General features: G+C 40.8%; 1 protein-coding gene across 3 annotated transcripts in view; it reads left to right on the forward strand.

Moving 5' to 3' along the window:
- Window positions 1-19,317, forward strand: part of LOC139281152 (katanin-interacting protein) — a 144,726-nt gene that overhangs the window by 79,838 nt on the left and 45,571 nt on the right. For all 3 annotated transcript variants that reach the window (XM_070901149.1, XM_070901150.1, XM_070901151.1), the window contains exons 15-16: window positions 4,947-5,835; window positions 18,123-18,866. In XM_070901149.1, the coding sequence (XP_070757250.1) occupies window positions 4,947-5,835; window positions 18,123-18,866 (1,633 nt within the window). The remainder of the gene's footprint in view (window positions 1-4,946; window positions 5,836-18,122; window positions 18,867-19,317) is intronic.

A 19,317-nucleotide genomic window follows, 5' to 3' on the forward strand; every position in this document is an offset into this window, starting at 1 on the left:
GAAACATCAGATGGGGTATGCTGGGGGGGCACAAATCTTGTAATTAAAAAAAAACATACAACTGATACTGATACATAAATGCAGTGGAGTTATGAAAATGTAATGCTTGTTTTGCCTTACTATAGAATAGATAATAGTGTATGACTTCATGCATAGAAGTTCAACCTATTGACAGGATACATAAACAAGTAGAATGTAGAACACCAGGAGATTAACACTGTGGATTAGAGCTAAGCTTTAGCCTGATTTTACTTGTGCAGAACCAATAATAGTAACAGACCAAGACATTGCTTATCCTTACTTGAGATACTGATATGTGCAACATAAAATGTAAGTATCTGTAAAGAATGTTGCTATCTTTTTATACTATATTAAGACACAAATGTTAAAAGTTCACAAAAGATCTTCAATTAATTTAAAAATTGCAGTATGTATTGTAGATTAGAACAAAGTTTATACCCAACAGATTGTTTAAATGGCGTGACTTGCTTTTATTACATACCAGCACATTTAAGTTTCTACTTTTAACATTGATTAATAAAAAATATTGTACATTTCTTTTTTTAATGCTTTCTAACCAAATTGTTTTCTTTAAGAAGTTTAAGGCTGAAGAGGGAATGATGTTTTATTAAACATAAATAAATAGATTTAGTCATAATTTTTGATTCTATACATGATAGATCTCTATATCTGAGTGCCAAAAATGCAATTTTTGGAAGTAATTGATAAAATATTAAATGCCCAAATTAAGTTATATTATACTTCATGTATTGTAACCATTGATGTGATCAGAATGAATTATATGGAGTTAAGAGATCACAATCAAATTTGTGTCTTCCAAACTTTGTTAATAAGATGGGACAATATGATAGAAGTTTTTAAAATTATGAAAGAAAGCAACAAGTAGATATAGGCAGACTGTTTCCTGTAATTCAGGGGTCGAGATCGAGGACCGTAGATGCAAGATTAAGGGCCCAAGTTTCCACACGATAAAAAACGGGCACCCCTCCGAGCTGGGCGCCCATTTTTCGTGCCTAAAACGGCGCCTAAAAAAAAACCTCGAGATTCTGGAGCGTTCTGCAGCTCCTTGTCTGCCTGGCGCGGAGCCTACACTCGCGCCGATTTTGTAAGTGGGAGGGGGCGGGTACTATTTAAATGAGTTTTTTTTCCTGCCAGCAACGCTGCGCGTTGCAGCGTTCGCGCACGCGCAGTGTGAAGGAAACATTGGCACTCGGCCATTTTTGTAGTTCTTTGTAGCTGTTTAATTTTTGAACATTTTTTAATAAAAGCACATTGCCATCAGCACTTGCAGCCTTCTCACTGTCTCCTTACCCCCTCCCCCGCGGGAAGAACGGGCGCCTCCTCCTCCCCCCCCCCGCGGGAAAGAACGGGCGCCTCCTGCCCCCCCCTCCCCCCCGCGGGAAGAAAGGGCACCTCCTCCCCCCCCCCACCCCGTGGGAAAGAACGAAGAACGGGCGCCTCCTCCTCCCCCCCCCCCCCCCCCCCCGCGGGAAGAACGGGCGCCTCAGGCTGACTGCAGCATTCTCCGTGCCTGAAGCACTTTCACACAGGTAGGAAGATGGTTTATTTAATCTTTTCTTTGCTTATAAATGTTTATTCAGGTTGGATTTATTTGTATAATATTTGTAGAAGTATAACTAAGGATTTATTGTAGAATTTAATGAGTTCCCTTCCCCCCCTCCCCCCCCACCTCGTTCTGGACGCCTAATTTGTAACCTGCGCCTGATTTTTTTAATGTGTAGAACAGGTTTTTTCAGTTCTACAAAAATCTTCACTTGCTCCATTCTAAGTTAGTTTGGAGTACGTTTTCACTGTGGAAACTTTGAAATCAGGCGTCAGTGGCCGGACACGCCCCCTTTTGAAGAAAAAATTCTGTTCCAAAGTAGAACTGTTCTACCTGACTAGAACTGCAGAAAGAAAAATGTGGAGAATTGCGATTTCTAAGATAGTCCGTTCTCCACCAGTTGCTCCTAAAAATCAGGCGCAAATCATGCGGAAACTTGAGCCCGTAATGTGAGATTTAGAACAGAGGGCGAAAATTCTTTACAGTTTTCTGACGATGTGAGGTTAATTTCCAGGGTTAGTTGCTGCGGCAGAAACTATGTCAGCATTCAAGATTAGTTTGCATAGGTGGAAAGGAGCGAAAGGGATCCAGGTATTAGAACATAAGAAACCTAAGAAATAGGAGCAAGCTATTTGGCCTCTCGAGCCTGCTCCGCCATTTAATAAGATCATGGCTAATCTGATCATGGACTCAGCTCCACTTCCCTGCCCGCTCCCCATAACCCTTTACTCCCTTCGCTCAAAAATCTGTCTATCTCCACCTTAAATATATTCAATGACCCAGCCTCCACAGCTCTCTGAGGCAGAAAATTCCATAGATTTACAACCCTCTGAGAAGAATTTTCTCCTCATCTCAGTATTAAATGGGCGGCCCCTTAGTCTGAGACTGTCCTCTAGTTTCAGTTTCCTCTATGAGTGGAAATATCCTCTCTGCATCCACCTTGTCAAGCCCCCTCATAATCTTATACGTTTCGATAAGATCACCTCTCATTCTTCTGAACTCCAATGTGTATAAGCTCGACCTCCTCAACCTATCTTCATAAGTCAACCCCCTCATCTCCGGAATCAACCTTGTGAACCTTCTCTGAACAGCCTCCAATGCAAGTATATCCTTCCTTAAATACGGAGACCAAAACTGTATTCTAGGTGTGGCCTTACCAATACCCTCTGCAGTTGTAGCAGGACTTCTCTGCTTTTATACTCTATCCCCCTTGCAATAAAAGCCAACATTCCATTTGTCTTCCTGATTACTTGCTGTACCTGCATACTAACTTTTTGTGTTTGCTGCACAAGGACCCCCAGATCCCTCTGTACTGCAGCACTTTGCACTTTTTCTCCATTTAAATAATCATTTGCTTTTCTATTTATTCTGCCAAAGTGGATAACCTCATATTTTACCACATTATACACAATCTGCCAAATTTTTGCCTACTCACTTAGCTTGTCTATATCGCTTTGCAGACTTTTTGTGTCCTCCTCACAATTTGCTTTCCCACCCATCTTTGTATCATCAGCAAACTTGGCTACATTACACTCAGTCCCTTCATCCAAGTCATTATTGTAGATTGTAAATAGTTGAGGACCCAGCACCGATCCTTGCGGCACCCCACTAGTCGCTGTTTGCCGACCGGAAAATGACCCATTTATTCCGACTTTCTGTTTTCTATTAGCCAATCCTCTATTCATGCTAATATATTGCCCCCAACCCCGTGAACTTTTATCTTGTGCAGCAACCTTATGTGGCACCTTATCGAATGCCTTCTGGAAATCCAAATACTCCACATCCACTGGTTTCCCCCTTATCCACTCTGTTCATTACATCCTCAAAGAACTCCAGCAAATTTGTCAAACATGATTTCCCTTTCATAAAACCGTGCTGGCTCTGCTTGATTGAATTATACTTTTCCAAATATCCTGTTACTGCTTCTTTAATAATGGACTCCAGCATTTTCCCAACGACAGATGTTAGGCTAACTGGTCTATAGCTACCTGCTTTCTGTCTGCCTCCTTTTTTAAAGAGGGGTGTTATATTTGTGGTTTTCCAATCCGCTGGAACTTCCCCAGAATCCAGGGAATTTTGGTAGATTACAACTAATGCATCCACTATCTCTGCGGCAACTTCTTTTAAGACCCTGGGATGTAAACCATCAGGTCCAGGGGACTTGTCCGCCTTTAGTCCCATTATTTTACCAAGTACCACTTCTTTAATGATAGTGATTGTATTAAGTTCCTCCCTCCCTATAGTCCCTTGATTATCCACTATTGGGATGTTTTTAGTATCTTCTACTGTGAAGACCGATACAAAATATTTATTCACCGTCTCTGCCATTTCCCTATTCTCCATTATTAATTCCCCAGTCTCATCCTCTCGGGGAGCAACATTTATTTAGCCACTCTTTTCCTTTTTATGTACCTGTAGAACCTCTTACTATCTGTTTTTATATTTCGTGCTAGTTTACTTTCATAATCTATCTTCACTTCTTTTAGTCGTTCTTTGCTGACTTTTAAAAGTTTCTCAATCCTCTCGCCTCCCACTAGTCTTGGCCACATTGTGTGCCCTTGTTTTCAATTTGATACCATCCCTTATTTCCTTAGTTAGCCACGGATGGTGATCCCTTCTCTTAGACTTTCCTTCTCATTGGGATATACTTTTGTTGCGAGTTATGAAATATCTCCTTATATGTCTGCCACTGCTCATCCAACCATCCCATACTTCAATCTATTTTCCCAGTCCACTTTAGCCAACTCTGCCCTCATACCTTTGTAGTCTCCTTTATTTAAGCTTAGGACACTGGTTTGAGAACCAACTTTCTCACTCTCCAAATGAATTTGAAATTCAACCATTCCTAGAGGATCCTTTACTACGAGATCATTTATTAATCCTGTCTCATTACTCAGTACTAGATCTAAGGTAGCCTGCTCCCTGGTTGGTTCCACAACATACTGTTCGAGGAAACTATCCCGGATACACTCTATGACCTCTTCACCAAGGCTACCCTGACCAATTTGCTTTGTCCAATCAATATGAAGATTAAAATTGCCCATGATGATTGCCGTTCCTTTAATTACAAGCCTCCATTATTTCTTGATTTATACTCCGTCCAACAGTGTAGCTACTGTTAGGGGGCCTATACACTTTGCCCACCAGCAACTTTTTCCCCTTACTATTCCTTGGAACAGGGTAGGTCAAAGAAATTAGAACTATTTGCTTGTGTGGCGGATAAACTCCAACACTGACTGGATGAATCAAATGGCCTGTTTTCAAGTTGTAACGTCTATGTATTTCTATAAGTATCCTGATTATATTGAATGCATTTTTAACATTGCAGACTGAAAGCAATTTTTGCAATTTCTTTCTTTAGGAGCTCGATGTTGGGGCGAAGAATGTAAGGGTTTATGTGGACAGTAATCTGGTGTATGAAGAAGAGCTTGAAAAAGGCTGTGGAAACCAAGTGTTTGACTATAGTACAACCATTGACCTGAGACCCAGTAAAAGAGAAGCTACATTTGACACGTCCAGTGGGAGTGATATGGAAGAGCAAACTAAAAAAATTGAGAGCTCAGAAAAGGGCCCTAGCATTGAAACGCCACAGCAAGCAAGTTCCTCATTCTTTTTAAATTCAAACTCCGACGATAAGAAAAATACGTTAATTTATTCAATTGGCTCACCAAAAAGTAAAATTTCTGCCTTGGAGGAAGACTTAATTTTAACAGCCCCTTTTTCACTTGAGGAGTCACTCTTGAGGTTAAATATTTCAGAAACCAGTAAGGAGATAGAAGAGACACATTCTGATGAAGAACTAGCCATGAAAGACCAGTTGGAAAAACTAACTGGAAAGAAAATAACAGAAATGCCATCAGTTTCAAAAATACCATCATGGTTAAAATCACCAGACAAAGAAAAACCCGAGCAAAATAAATGGAAGATGCCTCTGTGGCTCAGTGATGAGGTACTTGTAGATTTAAGAACTAACAATAATTCAACCAAAACTAATGAGGCCAATAGTACCAGTGGTACAACTGCCAAGATCTTAAATTGCAAAAGGAAAAAGTTAGAAAAGGGAAAAATACCTAATGACATAAATTATTTAGACTTTCTGGATGACTACAAAGAAAGTGACTGTTGTATGCCTCTATCACTAGAAGAAGAAAGTCAAAGAATTGACTGCCCTGTCAGTGGAAGGAGAAGCTCTTTGAGGAGTGCAAGCAATAAAGAACTAAATATCAATGACACTGAACTGCTTAAAATAGGTAGAGTATGTTTATCACCTGTCATTTCAATGTTTTTTTTTCCTTAAAATTCATTTAACACCTAGTATTATACTGCAATTTAATAAGTTATGGTATAAGGTCGATGTGGGCTTTTCATTTTTCGATAAATGATTATTGAACAGAACAAGATTGTAATGTGATCAGATGTATGGGTTTGTGAAATGTCGGGAGAGAAATTGGGTGCATTTGCGCCTCCTGTTAGCGACACCGGGGGCTCTAAGCGAGTTTGCGACCGGGCGCGGTGCCACTAATGACTCCCACTACATTCGGCGGGAGTTTAGTGGCGGCGCTATGGTGTTGCGCCCCGATCTCCTGGGCCTAGAGAGCGTGACGTCATCACCATGTGCATCATCCCGTTAGCACTCGGACCCTAAATTGAGTTTCGTCCCCTGAAGTTGCGCTGGGCGATAACAGCGACAGCTTCAGGGGATGTGCACCGGGCGGCCAGCTGCTACCAGGGTGAAATTTAAAGGGGAAGTGGCCAGCTGTTGCTGAAAAAAATCTGCTGTTTTGCTTCCTGCTCCGGTCGCGCTTTGGTCGCGGGGACGGTGCTGCGATCGCTCAGTGCTGATCGCGCGGCAGCCCCGCTCCCCGGTAATTCCAGATGTTTAACTTCTAAAATACTGCCCCTAACACACACGCAACAAAGCATGCCATGCTTATCCTGCTTAATGGGCTAACATAAGCTTTCCTGGTCAGCCTTGACAATGAATGTGACCAGCTCCCTCTGAACCTACTCAGTTTTCTGAAGGGGAACTTGCCTCCTTCCTGTCTTTCCCAGCAGCCATTTTGAAACTGATCCAGATCATGTGTTTTTCGGTTCTTTAGACCCTTCATCGGACGGAAATTTGGCAGTTTGACTTCTGGCAGTTTGACTTCTGACACTTCCCTTGTCCAGGGGTTGGCCAGTGAGGTGCCAATTAAAGACACAGTGGAAAACACAAAAACCATGCCAAAAATTGCTGGTCACGGGAATGTGGAAAGGGAGGACCTTGAGATAATCACTATCATTAGGGGGTAGTGCTGGACAGGCTAATGGGACTCAAGGTAGACAAGTCCCCTGGTCCTGATGAAATGCATCCTAGGGTATTAAAAGAGATGGCGGAAGTTAGAGCAGATGCATTCGTTATAATCTACCAAAATTCTCTGGACTCTGGGGAGGTACCAGCGGATTGGAAAGCAGCTAATGTAACGCCTCTGTTTAAAAAAAAAAAGGGGGACAGACAAAAGGCAGGTAACTATAGGCCGGTTAGTTTAACATCCGCAGTGGGGAAAATGCTTGAAGCTATCATTAAGGAAGAAATAGCGGGACATCTAGATAGGAATAGTGCAATCAAGCAGACCGCTTAATGGATTCATGAAGGGGAAATCATGTTTAACTAATTTACTGGAATTCTTTGAGGATATAACGAGAATGGTGGATAGAGGTGTACAGATGGATGTGGTGTATTTAGATTTCCAAAAAGCATTCGATAAGGTGCCACACAAAAGGTTACTGCAGAAGATAAAGGTACGCGGAGTCAGAGGAAATGTATTAGCATGGATAGAGAATTGGCTGGCTAACAGAAAGCAGAGAGTCGGGATAAATGGGTCCTTTTCGGGTTGGAAATCGGTGGTTAGTGGTGTGCCACAGGGATCGGTGCTGGGACCACAACTGTTTACAATATACATAGATGACCTGGAAGAGGGGACAGAGTGTAGTGTAACAAAATTTGCAGATGAGACAAAGATTAGTGGGAAAGCGGGTTGTGTAGAGGACACAGAGGTTGCAAATAGATTCAGATAGGTTAAGCGAATGGGCTAAGGTTTGGCAGATGGAATACAATGTCGGAAAATGTGAGGTCATCCACCTTGGGGGAAAAAAACAGCAAAAGGGAATATTATTTGAATGGGGAGAAATTACAACATGCTGCGGTGCAGAGGGACCTGGGGGTCCTTGTGCATGAATCCCAAAAAGTTAGTTTGCAGGTGCAGCAGGTAATCAGGAAGGCGAATGGGATGTTGGCCTTCATTGCGAGAGGGATGGAGTACAAAAGCAGGGAGGTCCTGCTGCAGCTGTACGGGGTATTGGTGAGGCCGCACCTGGAGTACTGTGTGCAGTTTTGGTCACCTTAATTAAGGAAGGATATACTAGCTTTGGAGGGGGTACAGAGACGATTCACTAGGCTGATTCCGGAGACGAGGGGGTTACCTTATGATGATAGATTGAGTAGACTGGGTCTTTACTCGTTGGAGTTCAGAAGGATGAGGGGTGATCTTATAGAAACATTTAAAATAATGAAAGGGATAGACAAGATAGAGGCAGAGAGGTTGTTTCCACTGGCCGGGGAGACTAGAACTAGGGGGCATAGCCTCAAAATACGGGGAGTCAATTTAAAACCGAGTTGAGAAGGAATTTCTTCTCCCAGAGGGTTATGAATCTGTGGAATTCTCTGCCCAAGGAAGCAGTTGAGGCTAGCTCATTGAATGTATTCAAATCACAGATAGATAGATTTTTAACCAATAAGGGAATTAAGGGTTATGGGGAGCGGGCGGGTAAATGGAGCTGAGTCCACGGCCAGATCAGCCATGATCTTGTTGAATGGCGGAGCAGGCTCGAGGGGCTAGATGGCCTACTCCTAATTCTTATGTTCTTATGTAAACTGAAGATCCCTAGTAATTATCACCTGCTACTCTCTCAATGAATAGGTTCATCCTGGAACAATGGCCTCTCTTTTAACGGGGGTGGGGCAGGAAGGGTGCTAGAGATCCAGCTAACTGGGGGGCACACCTGGCCAGATCGGAGGTGTGGAGGTCCTGCCAGTCCTGATGGCAGGGTTTCATTTAAATAAAACTCCCCGAGCATAACACCCGGCCGAATTCACTACCCCTGGTAGGTGGGTGGAAGTGGGAATTTGGCCGCAGGGTTGTGAAATTCCTTAACATTGGGAGGGCTGGAGATTCCATCTTTACAATCAGGGGGACAATTGGGCTGAGGATTCCCCTAAGATTGGGAGGATGCCGGAGCTAGAGAGGCCCATGAACTCCTTGTGGGGCCTGGGGGGAGCACTTCTGCTCCTCCTCACCCATGAGGAGTTCAAAGAGGCCTCTTCTGAGCAGTCGGTTCCTCTCCAGTATTGTTGCAGCCGGGCAAAAGACCACAGGGGACACTGTCTACATGGATGTTTAAATTACATTGCGGCACCGATGACACCATCAGGCCATGACTTATCCAGGCCCTGAATTGGCGCCATTAATGTCATGGTGGCCGGGTGTAATGTATTTGCTTCATGGGCTCTTTGCTTAAGAATTCATAGCAACACATTGCTATTAAGAACTAGTTGGTTTATTAGCAAAGGTTTAACAATCACACTACACATTACCAGTTCATCTACCAGGCTCACAAACACCTGCCTCATCGTGGATCCCCTGAACCCAACTGGCTGGGGTTTTATTGAGTCTTATGAACATCATATGACTGGCTAAGCCACTCCCAACTCAACAGCTCTGCACTATTTTGTAAAACCATAATTCAAGTGCACCCTTATTAAAGGGGCACTTCAACAGCTCTACAAACCTGCGTACATTACGCCGGAAACGCTGCAGCTTTGAGGCGGGATTTCAGTTTTTAGGATTTTAACCCCCTCGCCCGACCTTTTCCTGCCAGTGGGTGGATGGAGGAGGGTTTAAAATCAAAACTATTGAGTCTGGATGGTTCACAGGAAGACCTAAATGGGTATTCATTGTCCGATCTTAATGGCAACATTCTACTGTCTGGTCTGTTTGGCTTGGTGTGAATATTCATCTCTTCTTTCCCCTGCCTCCCACCTTTCTTTCCAAAGGAACTTTTAAACCTTTGTGAGCTAAATTCAACTTAAAAGTAACATTTGATTTATAATGTCCAAATCCTTCAGTAACAAAATGGTCAAAAATCCCAAAATGCTGTAGTGTCTTAAGAACATTTTACATCAGAGGAGATTAAAGTCTTTCTGACGCCATCATTGGCAGCAGAGACATCACATGCAACTCACACCAAGCTTCTGTGTGTGGAGAGAGTGTAGAGAAGATTTACATGGATGATACCCGATATGCGAAGGTATACCTATCGGGAAAGGATGAACAGGCTGGGTCTCTTTTTGCTTGAAAAAAGAAGGCTGAGGGGTGAGCTAATTGAGGTCTTTAAAATTATGAAAGGTTTTGATAAAGTAGATACAGAGAGAATGTTTCCACTTGTGGGGAAAGAGCATAACTAGAGATTAAATACAGGTTGAACCTCCCTTATCCGCAACCCTCGGGACCTGGCCTGTTCTGGATGAGGGATTTTTCCAGACGAAGGGTGGTCACGTTAAATTGGATGGTACAGGTACTGAGCAAGGGGATATTAGGGCTGGCTGGCTTTGGACTGGGAGTGCGACAGAGAGATCATGGTGGGCGGGGGGGGGGGGGGGGGGCGTACAGGGCAGTGGATCGCGGGTCAGGCCAGCGATTGCAGGAGTCAGCAGCGAGGAAGGACTTCAAATTGTTCATGTCGGAGTTCTGCGTCACCCGGCGGCCGGGAATGGTTCCGGACGAGGAATGGTTCCGGATAAGGAGGTTATGGATAAGAGAGAATCAACTATAGTGAATTCAGAAGAAACTTCTTTACTCAGTGGCAAGAATGTGAACTCTGGAATAAATACCTCCAGATTATATGATTTAATCCAGCTACAAATTGGCTGAGGGGTAGAAAACAGTGAGTACTCATTAAAGAAGCTGTACTGATTGGGGTGCCCCGGGGCTCAGTGTTGGAACTATTCCCTATGTTACAACAGTGGCTACACTTCAAAAGTTTGTCGGGCCTCGGGGCACTAATCTTGCTATTCCTGCCCACAAGCAGTGCTGTAAAGACATGCACTTTATGGATTCAGTCTTTGCACATGCCAGATTTCCCAAGGCTTGGGAAACCCAGTGGAAATGACTTTTAAAAATAGAATGACTATCAAAATGAATGCAGGCAGCCTCATTATAATATATGGGTGGGAAAGCAAATTGTGAGGAGGACACAAAAATCGGCAAAGGGATATAGACAGGCTAAGTGAGTGGGAAAAAATTTGGCAGAAGGTGTATAATGTGGGAAAATGTGAGGTTATCCACTTTGGCAGAAAAAATAGAAAAGCAAATTACAATTTAAATGGAGAAAAATTGCAAAGTGCTGCAGTACAGAGGGACCTTGTGCATGAAACACAAAAAATTAGTATGCAGGTACAGCAAGTAATCAGGAAGGCCAATGGAATGTTGGCCTTTATTGCAAGAGGGATAGAGTATCAAAGAGAAATCCTGTTACAACTGTACAGAGTATTGGTGAGGCCACAACTAGAGTACTGCGTACAGTTTTGGTCTCCGCATTTAAGGAAGGATATAATTGCATTGGAGGCTATTCAGAGAAGGTTCACTAGGTTGATTCTGGAGATGAGGGGGTTGACTTATGAAGATAGGTTGAGTAGGTTGGGTCTATACACATTGGAGTTCAGAAGAATAAGAGGTGATCTTATCGAAACATATAAGATAATGAGGGGGCTCGACAAGGTGGATGCAGAGAGGATATTTCCACTCATAGGGGAAACTAAAACTAGGGGACATGGTCACAGAATAAGGGGCCGCCCATTTAATACGGAGATGAGGAGAAAATTCTTCTGAGGGTTGTAAATCTATGGAATTCTCTGCCCCAGAGTGCTGTGGGGCTGGGTCTTTGAATATATTTAAGGCGGAGATAGACAAGTTTTTGAGCGATAAGGGATTAAAGGGTTATGGGGAGTGGGCAGGGAAGTGGAACTGAGTCGATGATCAGATCAGCCACCATCTTATTGAATGGTGGAGCAGGCTTGAGGGGCCTAATGGCCTACTCCTGCTCCTATTTCTTATGTTCTTATTTAAATGAGCAACCTGCTTCCAGTGAGTGCATTGGTCGCCTGCCCCTCGTCCTACCTCCATTAAAACCGGAAGCTGGAGGGTTTGAAGCAGGTTGGGTTCCTGTTTCAGATTGTTTGAATTTTAACCTCTGACATGTCCCCAGTCCACCCATTTTTAGAAGTTAAGATTCAGTCCATAGTAACAGTTCTAAAAATACAGCATTGCGTGAAATGCCTCTCAACTGCAACTTTTGCTAATCAAAGTCAGAAGCACATAAGAATGTATTGTGGTGCAAGTTATGTTTTCAAGGCTCTTGAATGCAATATGTGAAATAGCTAAACTAAATGGTACAATTTTAAAGGGGATATAGGAGCAGAATCCTGCGGGTTCACGTACACGAATCTTTGAAGGTGGCAGGACAGGTTGATGAGGCTTTTAAAAAACATATGGGATCATGGGCTTTATAATTAGAGGCAAAGAGTACAAAAGCAAGGAGGTTAGGTTAAACCTTTATAAATTACTGGTTAGGTCTCAGCTGGAGCACTGTGTTCAATTCTGGGCTGGAAGGATGTCAAAGCCTTGGAGAGGGGGCACAGAAGATTTATTAGAATGGTACTGAGAATGAGGGGCATCAGTTTTGTGGGGAGACTAGAAAAACTCTTCTACTTGGATGGCTAGCCAAACTAGAAATCCCATTATAAGCTTTTCCCATCATACGAAACCATAACAACAAGGGGAGATTCAAAATTATGAAAGGCTTTAATAGAGTAAATAAAGAGAAACTGTTTCCACGGTCAGTAGAGTCAGTGATCCGAGGACACAGATTTACATTAATTGGCAGAAGAACCAGAGTGAAGATGAGGAGAATTTTTGCACCATGAGTTGTTGTGATCTGGATTGCAGTGCCTGAAAGGGTGGTGGAAACAGTAACGTTCAAAAGGAAATTAGATAAATACTTGCAATGGAAAGATTTGCCGGCACAAGCACGATGGGCTGAATGGCCTCCTCCTGTGCTGTATGATCTAACTTCTTCCAGAGTCTCAATCAATTTCTCAACAGATAATATAACTTTTATTACATAAGTGCCATGAATTTACTGAAGCTATTATTTGTTTGCCTTATAATTTAGAAATGTAGTACAGCATCTTCTGATTATTTTGTTTAGTACTACAGTATTGAGAAATTGGAGGATTTTTAATCTTAAACAATTAAACAATATATTTTTTCTGCATTTAAAGTTCCCTTGTATATAATTACCAGTACGTACATTGCTGCGCCCTTTCTTTTGTAATTGTGCGTCATTTGTCTACAAAGTGCTTAACTATTGCAAAATAATGTCCTTGCTGAAGATTAAGTTGATCTGAGACAGGATTGGCATTCAATTCAGTGCACTGCCACATTGGGTTCGACCAGGTCAGTAATCAGCTCAATGATCCCAGTCTTTAAAAATGTGCCAGGCAACCTTTTGTTTCTGAATTTGCTAACAGATGCCTCAAGTTGTAGAAAACTGCTATTGTTTGTTAAGATTCAGTGTCACAAATGCATCTTTATTCCTTAGTGTTGTACATTGTAGGCTTCCAGCATTTGGCAGAAATTTAGGTTGGAGCTGGATCTTGGAATGCTGCAGCTTCTTGGTGCAGAAGAGAGCAGGGTTGTGGAAGCTGCTGTATGTAAGTGCCGTGAACTTAAAGCAAATAGCATGTGCATCATTTTTGCAAGCTTCGTGTTAGAGTTGGTCGTAAAATGTAATCCTTTAAAGCTTGTCCGTTGTATTGACTTAACATTGGAACTTCAAGGATTGCAACATTACATAGAATTTATAGCACAGAAACAGACCATTTGGCCCAACTAAGCCGGTGTTTGAGCTCCACACAAGCCTTCTCCCGCCCTACTTCATCTCGCCCTATCAGCATAACCTTCCATTCCTTTCTCCCTCACGTACTATTCTAGCTTTCCCTTGCGAAGATCTTGCAAAAGATACAATGACCAAAAAATCACCTTGATTTTGAGGGGCAAAAACTGATGTTGAAGGAATGCAATCTTCTTCCATATGCTTTGAGTAATTTCCTTCATGTTCAGAACCAGAAAATTATTATGCAAATGTTAAAAGTTTGGTCATTTTGTATTTTAAGCAGCAAATCGTGTTTAGTATTCAGAAGGTTAGTAGCCTTTATGTAACACAGGAATACTATTCATGCTGAATAACTAGTTAACGTTTGTGATTATGTATTTTGTTTTAATAAGGTCTTGGATTATAGAATGTGTTGCTGTTGGTCAACTGCTAAAGAGTATCCACTGAGTACATTATTGTGATTTTTTTACCCTTCTCTATATGGGGAAAAAATAAGTCAAGCAATCCAATCCTGCTTTAATTATTCATTGTTATAATATTGCTAAATTCCTTCCTTTCTGTTGAGAAAAATTGACTGTGAAAATGCCAAAAGGCCTATTTGATTGTTGAGGACGCATGATTGACAAAATGAAAAGATCTTATTCTTCATTCACATTCTGTACAAAGCAGGATTAAGTCTATTTCTTAGTTTCATATTGATATGTTTGCATGCTTAATAAACTCATGAAAACAAATCTAGATTGAAATATTCACAAATGGCTAACTGATGTACGGTGTATGTGTACTTGTTTTTTGAGTTGATTTTGATATATGTGGTTTTATAATAGTTTTGTGGTAGACCTCGGCCATGATTTTTTTCCTAATGACTGATTTTGTTCTACACCATCTATTTTTTTTCTTCAAAAAGTTATTTCAATATAGAATAAAACCAGTGTATGCCATCAGCATCTGCCATATATCATTGGAGATGATAGAATAATAGACACATGATCTTCGACTTGAACAACATCAAAATTGCATGCAGTAATAACACTTTTTTTTTAATCATGCAAAATATCAGACAAAATAATTAATAAGGCTCCTTTTTGATACAGAATGTCAATGAATTCAACTAATAATGCTTCCTCTTGGCTTTTTCCAGCCATGTGTATTTGGTATGTTTTCCTTTTTATGGAAGCAATCTCAGATCTGTTGAACTTTACATTACCAGTTGCTGTTTTCTTTCTTATAAATTTCTTGCATCTCTTCTGAAGGTATTTGCTCTTGAAAGTCCTATACAGTGTGTAAGTCACCTTCCAGTATCTTTCCTAAATGTCCCTTCTTCATGTGTGTGGCTTTACAATGAGTATTAACCTTACAATATAGCCTGATTCTATTTTCATCAGACATCTACACATACACATACACATCCAGCAAGACTCCCTGGTTAGCAATCAGAAGCAGGAACCTTGATGATTTTTTTCCTTACCAATACCTACTGCCCTACTGCGTTAGAACCACTGAGATGCACAAACTTGGGATTGAACCTGCGATCTCAATGGTCTGTGTGGCTCTGAAACTTTTTGCTCACTTTAATTCTCACTGAAAAAAGGCAAAACCTCACTATCTGAAGATAAATAACTGTAGTTGCATTCATTGCATTGGATTTACAATCAAAGTCACTTGTGAAAAAAGCTTCACTTTCAGGCACTTTGATGTAAGCAAAACAACATGGTATGAGAGGAACTATTTTTTTTATTCTCTTTTCTATTGTTAAACTCGTAACAATGGAAAAGACCTGCTTGAATAGCTTTCAGTAAAATGATTTAAGGGAGGAAAAGCAATGTGTGAGGAGAACACACAAAATCTGCAAAAGGACATAGACAGGCTAAGTGAACAGGCAAAAATTTGGCAGATGGAGTATAATGTTGGAAAGTGTGAGGTTATGCACTCTGGCAGAAAAAAAATCAAAGAGCGAGTTATTATATAAATAGAGAAAGATTGCAAAGTGCTGCAGTATAGTGGGAACTGGGGGTACTTGTGCATGAAACACAAAAGGATAGTATGCAGGTACAGTAAGTGATCAGGTAGGCCAATGGAATCTTGGCCTTTATTGCAAAGGGGATGGAGTATAAAAGCAGGGAAGTCTTGCTATAGTTGTACAGGGTATTGCTGAGGCCACACCTGGAATACTGCGTGCAGTTTTGGTTTCCATATTTACGAAAGGATATGCTTACTTTGGAGGCTATTCAGAGAAGGTTCACCAGGTTGATTCCAGAGATGACTTATGAGGAAAGGTTGAGTAGGTTGGGCCTCTACTCATTGGAATTCAGAAGAATGAGAGGTGATCTTATTGAAATGTACAAGATTATGAGGGGATTTGACAAGGTGGATGCAGAGAGGATGTTTCCACTGATGGGGGAGAACAGAAGTAGAGGGCATGATCTTAGATTAAGGGGCTGCCCATTTAAAACTGAGATGAGGAGAAATTTCTTCTGAGGGTTGTGGATCTGTGGAATTCACTGCCTCAAGAGAGCTGTGGAAGCTGGGACATTGATAAATTTAAGACAGAAATAGACAGTTTCTTAAACGATAGGGGGTTATGGAGAGCGGGTGAGGAAGTGGAGCTGAGTCCATGATCAGATCAGCCATTAATCGTATTAAATGGCGGCGCAGCAGGCTCGATCGAGGAGCTGTATAGCCTACTCCTGCTCCTAGTTCCTATGTTCTTATGTACCTGTAGTAGTTTAGCATCCAGCAAAATGACAGCATTAATTTTATGAATAAAGATTGTTGAGGTCTTGCACAGGTGGTGGTGCTAAAAATAGAACAAGTGCAGTTTATAGAATTTTGTGGGATGTTACAAATCTGGTTACAGTATATAGAAAATAGTTCCTAGTGTGTAATTTGTAAATTGCACCTCTGGTGGAACTGAAATGATTTCCTTCAACTGAACATTGGAATTTTTGCTATTAAATCAAAAATTGTAGACTCATTTTTATGGTGTTAGCCGTGGCTCAATGGTAGCACTCTCACTTCTGAGTCAGAAGGTTGTGGGTTTAAGTCGCACGCCTCAAGCTCAAAATCCAAGCTGACACTCCAGTGCAGTACTGAGGGAGTGCTACACTGTCGGAGGTACTGTCTTTTGGATGAGACTGTAAACTGAGGCCTTGTCTGCCTTCTCGGATAGACATAAGATCCCATGGTACTATTCTAAAGAAGAACATGGGAGTTCTCGGTGTCTAGGACAATATCTAGCCCTCACCCAACATCACTAAAAAAACAGATTATCTGATCATTATCACATTGCTGTTTGTGGGAGTTTGCTGCGTGCAAATTGGCTGCTGCGTTTCCTATATTATAACAGTAACTGACTACACTATAAAAGTATTTAATTGGCTGTAAAGTGCTTTGGATTGTCCTAGTGTCGTAAAAAGCGCAAAATAAAAGGTTTTTCAAATGGTAAATGTCATAAATTGCTCCTAAAGGAGGTTTTGGCACTGCAGATTGTGTTTTTAGGAATTTGTCAATCAATTCTGGTAAGATGTTGAGGTTCACAATGGCATCATATTAAAACACATATTTCTATTCGACTAGACTCATTAAAATGAAATTGTACACTTTGATTTATTTGGTTTGCTTCTATTGAAGTCTCTTGGGATTTTCTTTCTTTTGTTTTAATATACTGAGGTAGGGTTTCCGCTTTGGGCACAATCGGCGATCCGGGTGCAAACTGCGCCCATTTTGAGAAGTGTTTTTTTTTCTAGCGTTTCTACTCAAACTCGTTGCTTATCGACAAACGCAAAACCTGCCATGAATCAGTGCAATTGGGAAGCGTTTTGAAATTTAATCTTTTTTCAAAAAATTGCATGAAAAAATATTCTTTGATATATTTCACAGCGGTAACTTTGTGCGGTTTAATTAATGCATCTGAAAAAATATATCACAAAAACAGCATTTTTGTTCACTATCAATCCACTACCTGTGAGTAACCCAATTTTAAATTACTGAAAATTATTTTTTTTAAATATACAAAACTATTTGTTAGTTATATTGGGACACAGTAGTCAGTTTCTTAGTAAAAAAAACATTTTTTTTAATTAAATTCAAAAACTTTTAAAGTGTGCCTGTTGGTGTCCATGCCCAAAAGAACCAGCTTAATTTTTAGGGCCTCTTCAAAGGCTTGAAAAGGTATGCAATTAACTAAGCCATTGATGATTAATTCATCCTTTTGGATGGTGCCAGTTTTGTGGGTGGGGAAAGCATTTCGCTCGACAGTATTAACCAACGCAAACTCAATTTGCACTTAAAATTCCACAACCTTTTGTGTGAGTTACGCTGATTTTTGCCGAATTGTGCTGAATAAAATAGTGCACCCAAGCAGAAACTCTACCTAACTGTATTACTTGACCACTTAAAATAAAATAAGTTTAAGTTCATGTAAATACTGCATTATGTGCATCCTCAGTTTAAACAAAAATTGGTGTTGGTCACTAAGTTGCAAAATTAATTAACAATGGATTGAAATACACTTGTCTAGATTTATCGCTTATTTGGGCTTTTTCAGATAATCAGAAACCTTCAAAGTCTATGGGGTCTACGAGAGCCAAGTGGCGAAATGAGCAGGATGTCACGCTGATGGAGTCATGGAACTCTTTATTAAAGTTCAACAGGTCACAGCGAGGTCGTATATCCAACCTGGATTTTGAGGGAGACATAGTTGATGAGTTCTTGCAAGAACAAAAAGTTGGAAGAGAAACAGGATTTAAATCCTTGCATCAGGAAGCGCTGCAGGAAGTCATAGAGGAGAAGGAAGAATATGCAACTGATCTTGACCGAGACGATGATGGAAGTGATGATTTTGAGATTCCAGTTTTGCCAAAAGGCAGTCATTTGATTATTAATATTACATCTACCTGGGGTGATAGACATTATGTTGGACTTAATGGGATTGAAATATTCAGTTCAAGTGGGAAACCTGTGTTAATAGCACAAATAACAGCAAATCCATCAGATATTAACATTTTACCTGCTTATGGTAAAGACCCTAGAGTTATTTCAAATTTGATTGATGGTGTAAACAGGACACAAGATGATATGCATCTCTGGCTAGCACCTTTCACTCCAGGAAGGTCCCATCTGATCTATATTGACTTTGTAAATTCTTGTCACGTAGCCATGATTCGAATTTGGAATTACAACAAATCAAGAATACATTCTTTTCGTGGTATTAAAGATGTTGAAATCTTATTAAATGAGAAATTCATCTTTAAAGGCGAAATAGCCAAGGCATCGGGTACCTTAAATGGAGGTAAAGATTTGATTTGTACTGTGTTTAAATGGAATTGGTATAACTAGCTGAAAAATCTTTTCTTATCCCATCAGTCACTAGTAGTGGTTCCTGTATAGTTAGTATCGAGCAAAGTATTATACAATAAAGTTGCAGAGTTGAATTTGGTTACCATAGATTCAATATTAATTACATGCTCATGCAATATTTAGAATCAAGCTTTATTCAATATTTTATTTTCCATAAATTATTAATAAAATGATGAATCAATGATTTACGTTTCTCTAAGACCTCTAGTTGGTGTACTGTGACCGTTTTCAGGCAAGATTGGCATTGTCCAGCTACCTGACTTATCCAACTTCCCACAACTTTACTTCAAAGCTTACAGGAACTAGTCTACTTTGAGCTGTGCCATAGTTTCATGTTAGAATTTTTCTTTTTAATGTGTCGTGCTGTTAACTGAAAATAGAAA

The sequence above is a fragment of the Pristiophorus japonicus genome, chromosome 15, assembly GCF_044704955.1.
Source record: "Pristiophorus japonicus isolate sPriJap1 chromosome 15, sPriJap1.hap1, whole genome shotgun sequence".
Classification (NCBI taxonomy): Eukaryota; Metazoa; Chordata; class Chondrichthyes; family Pristiophoridae; genus Pristiophorus; species Pristiophorus japonicus.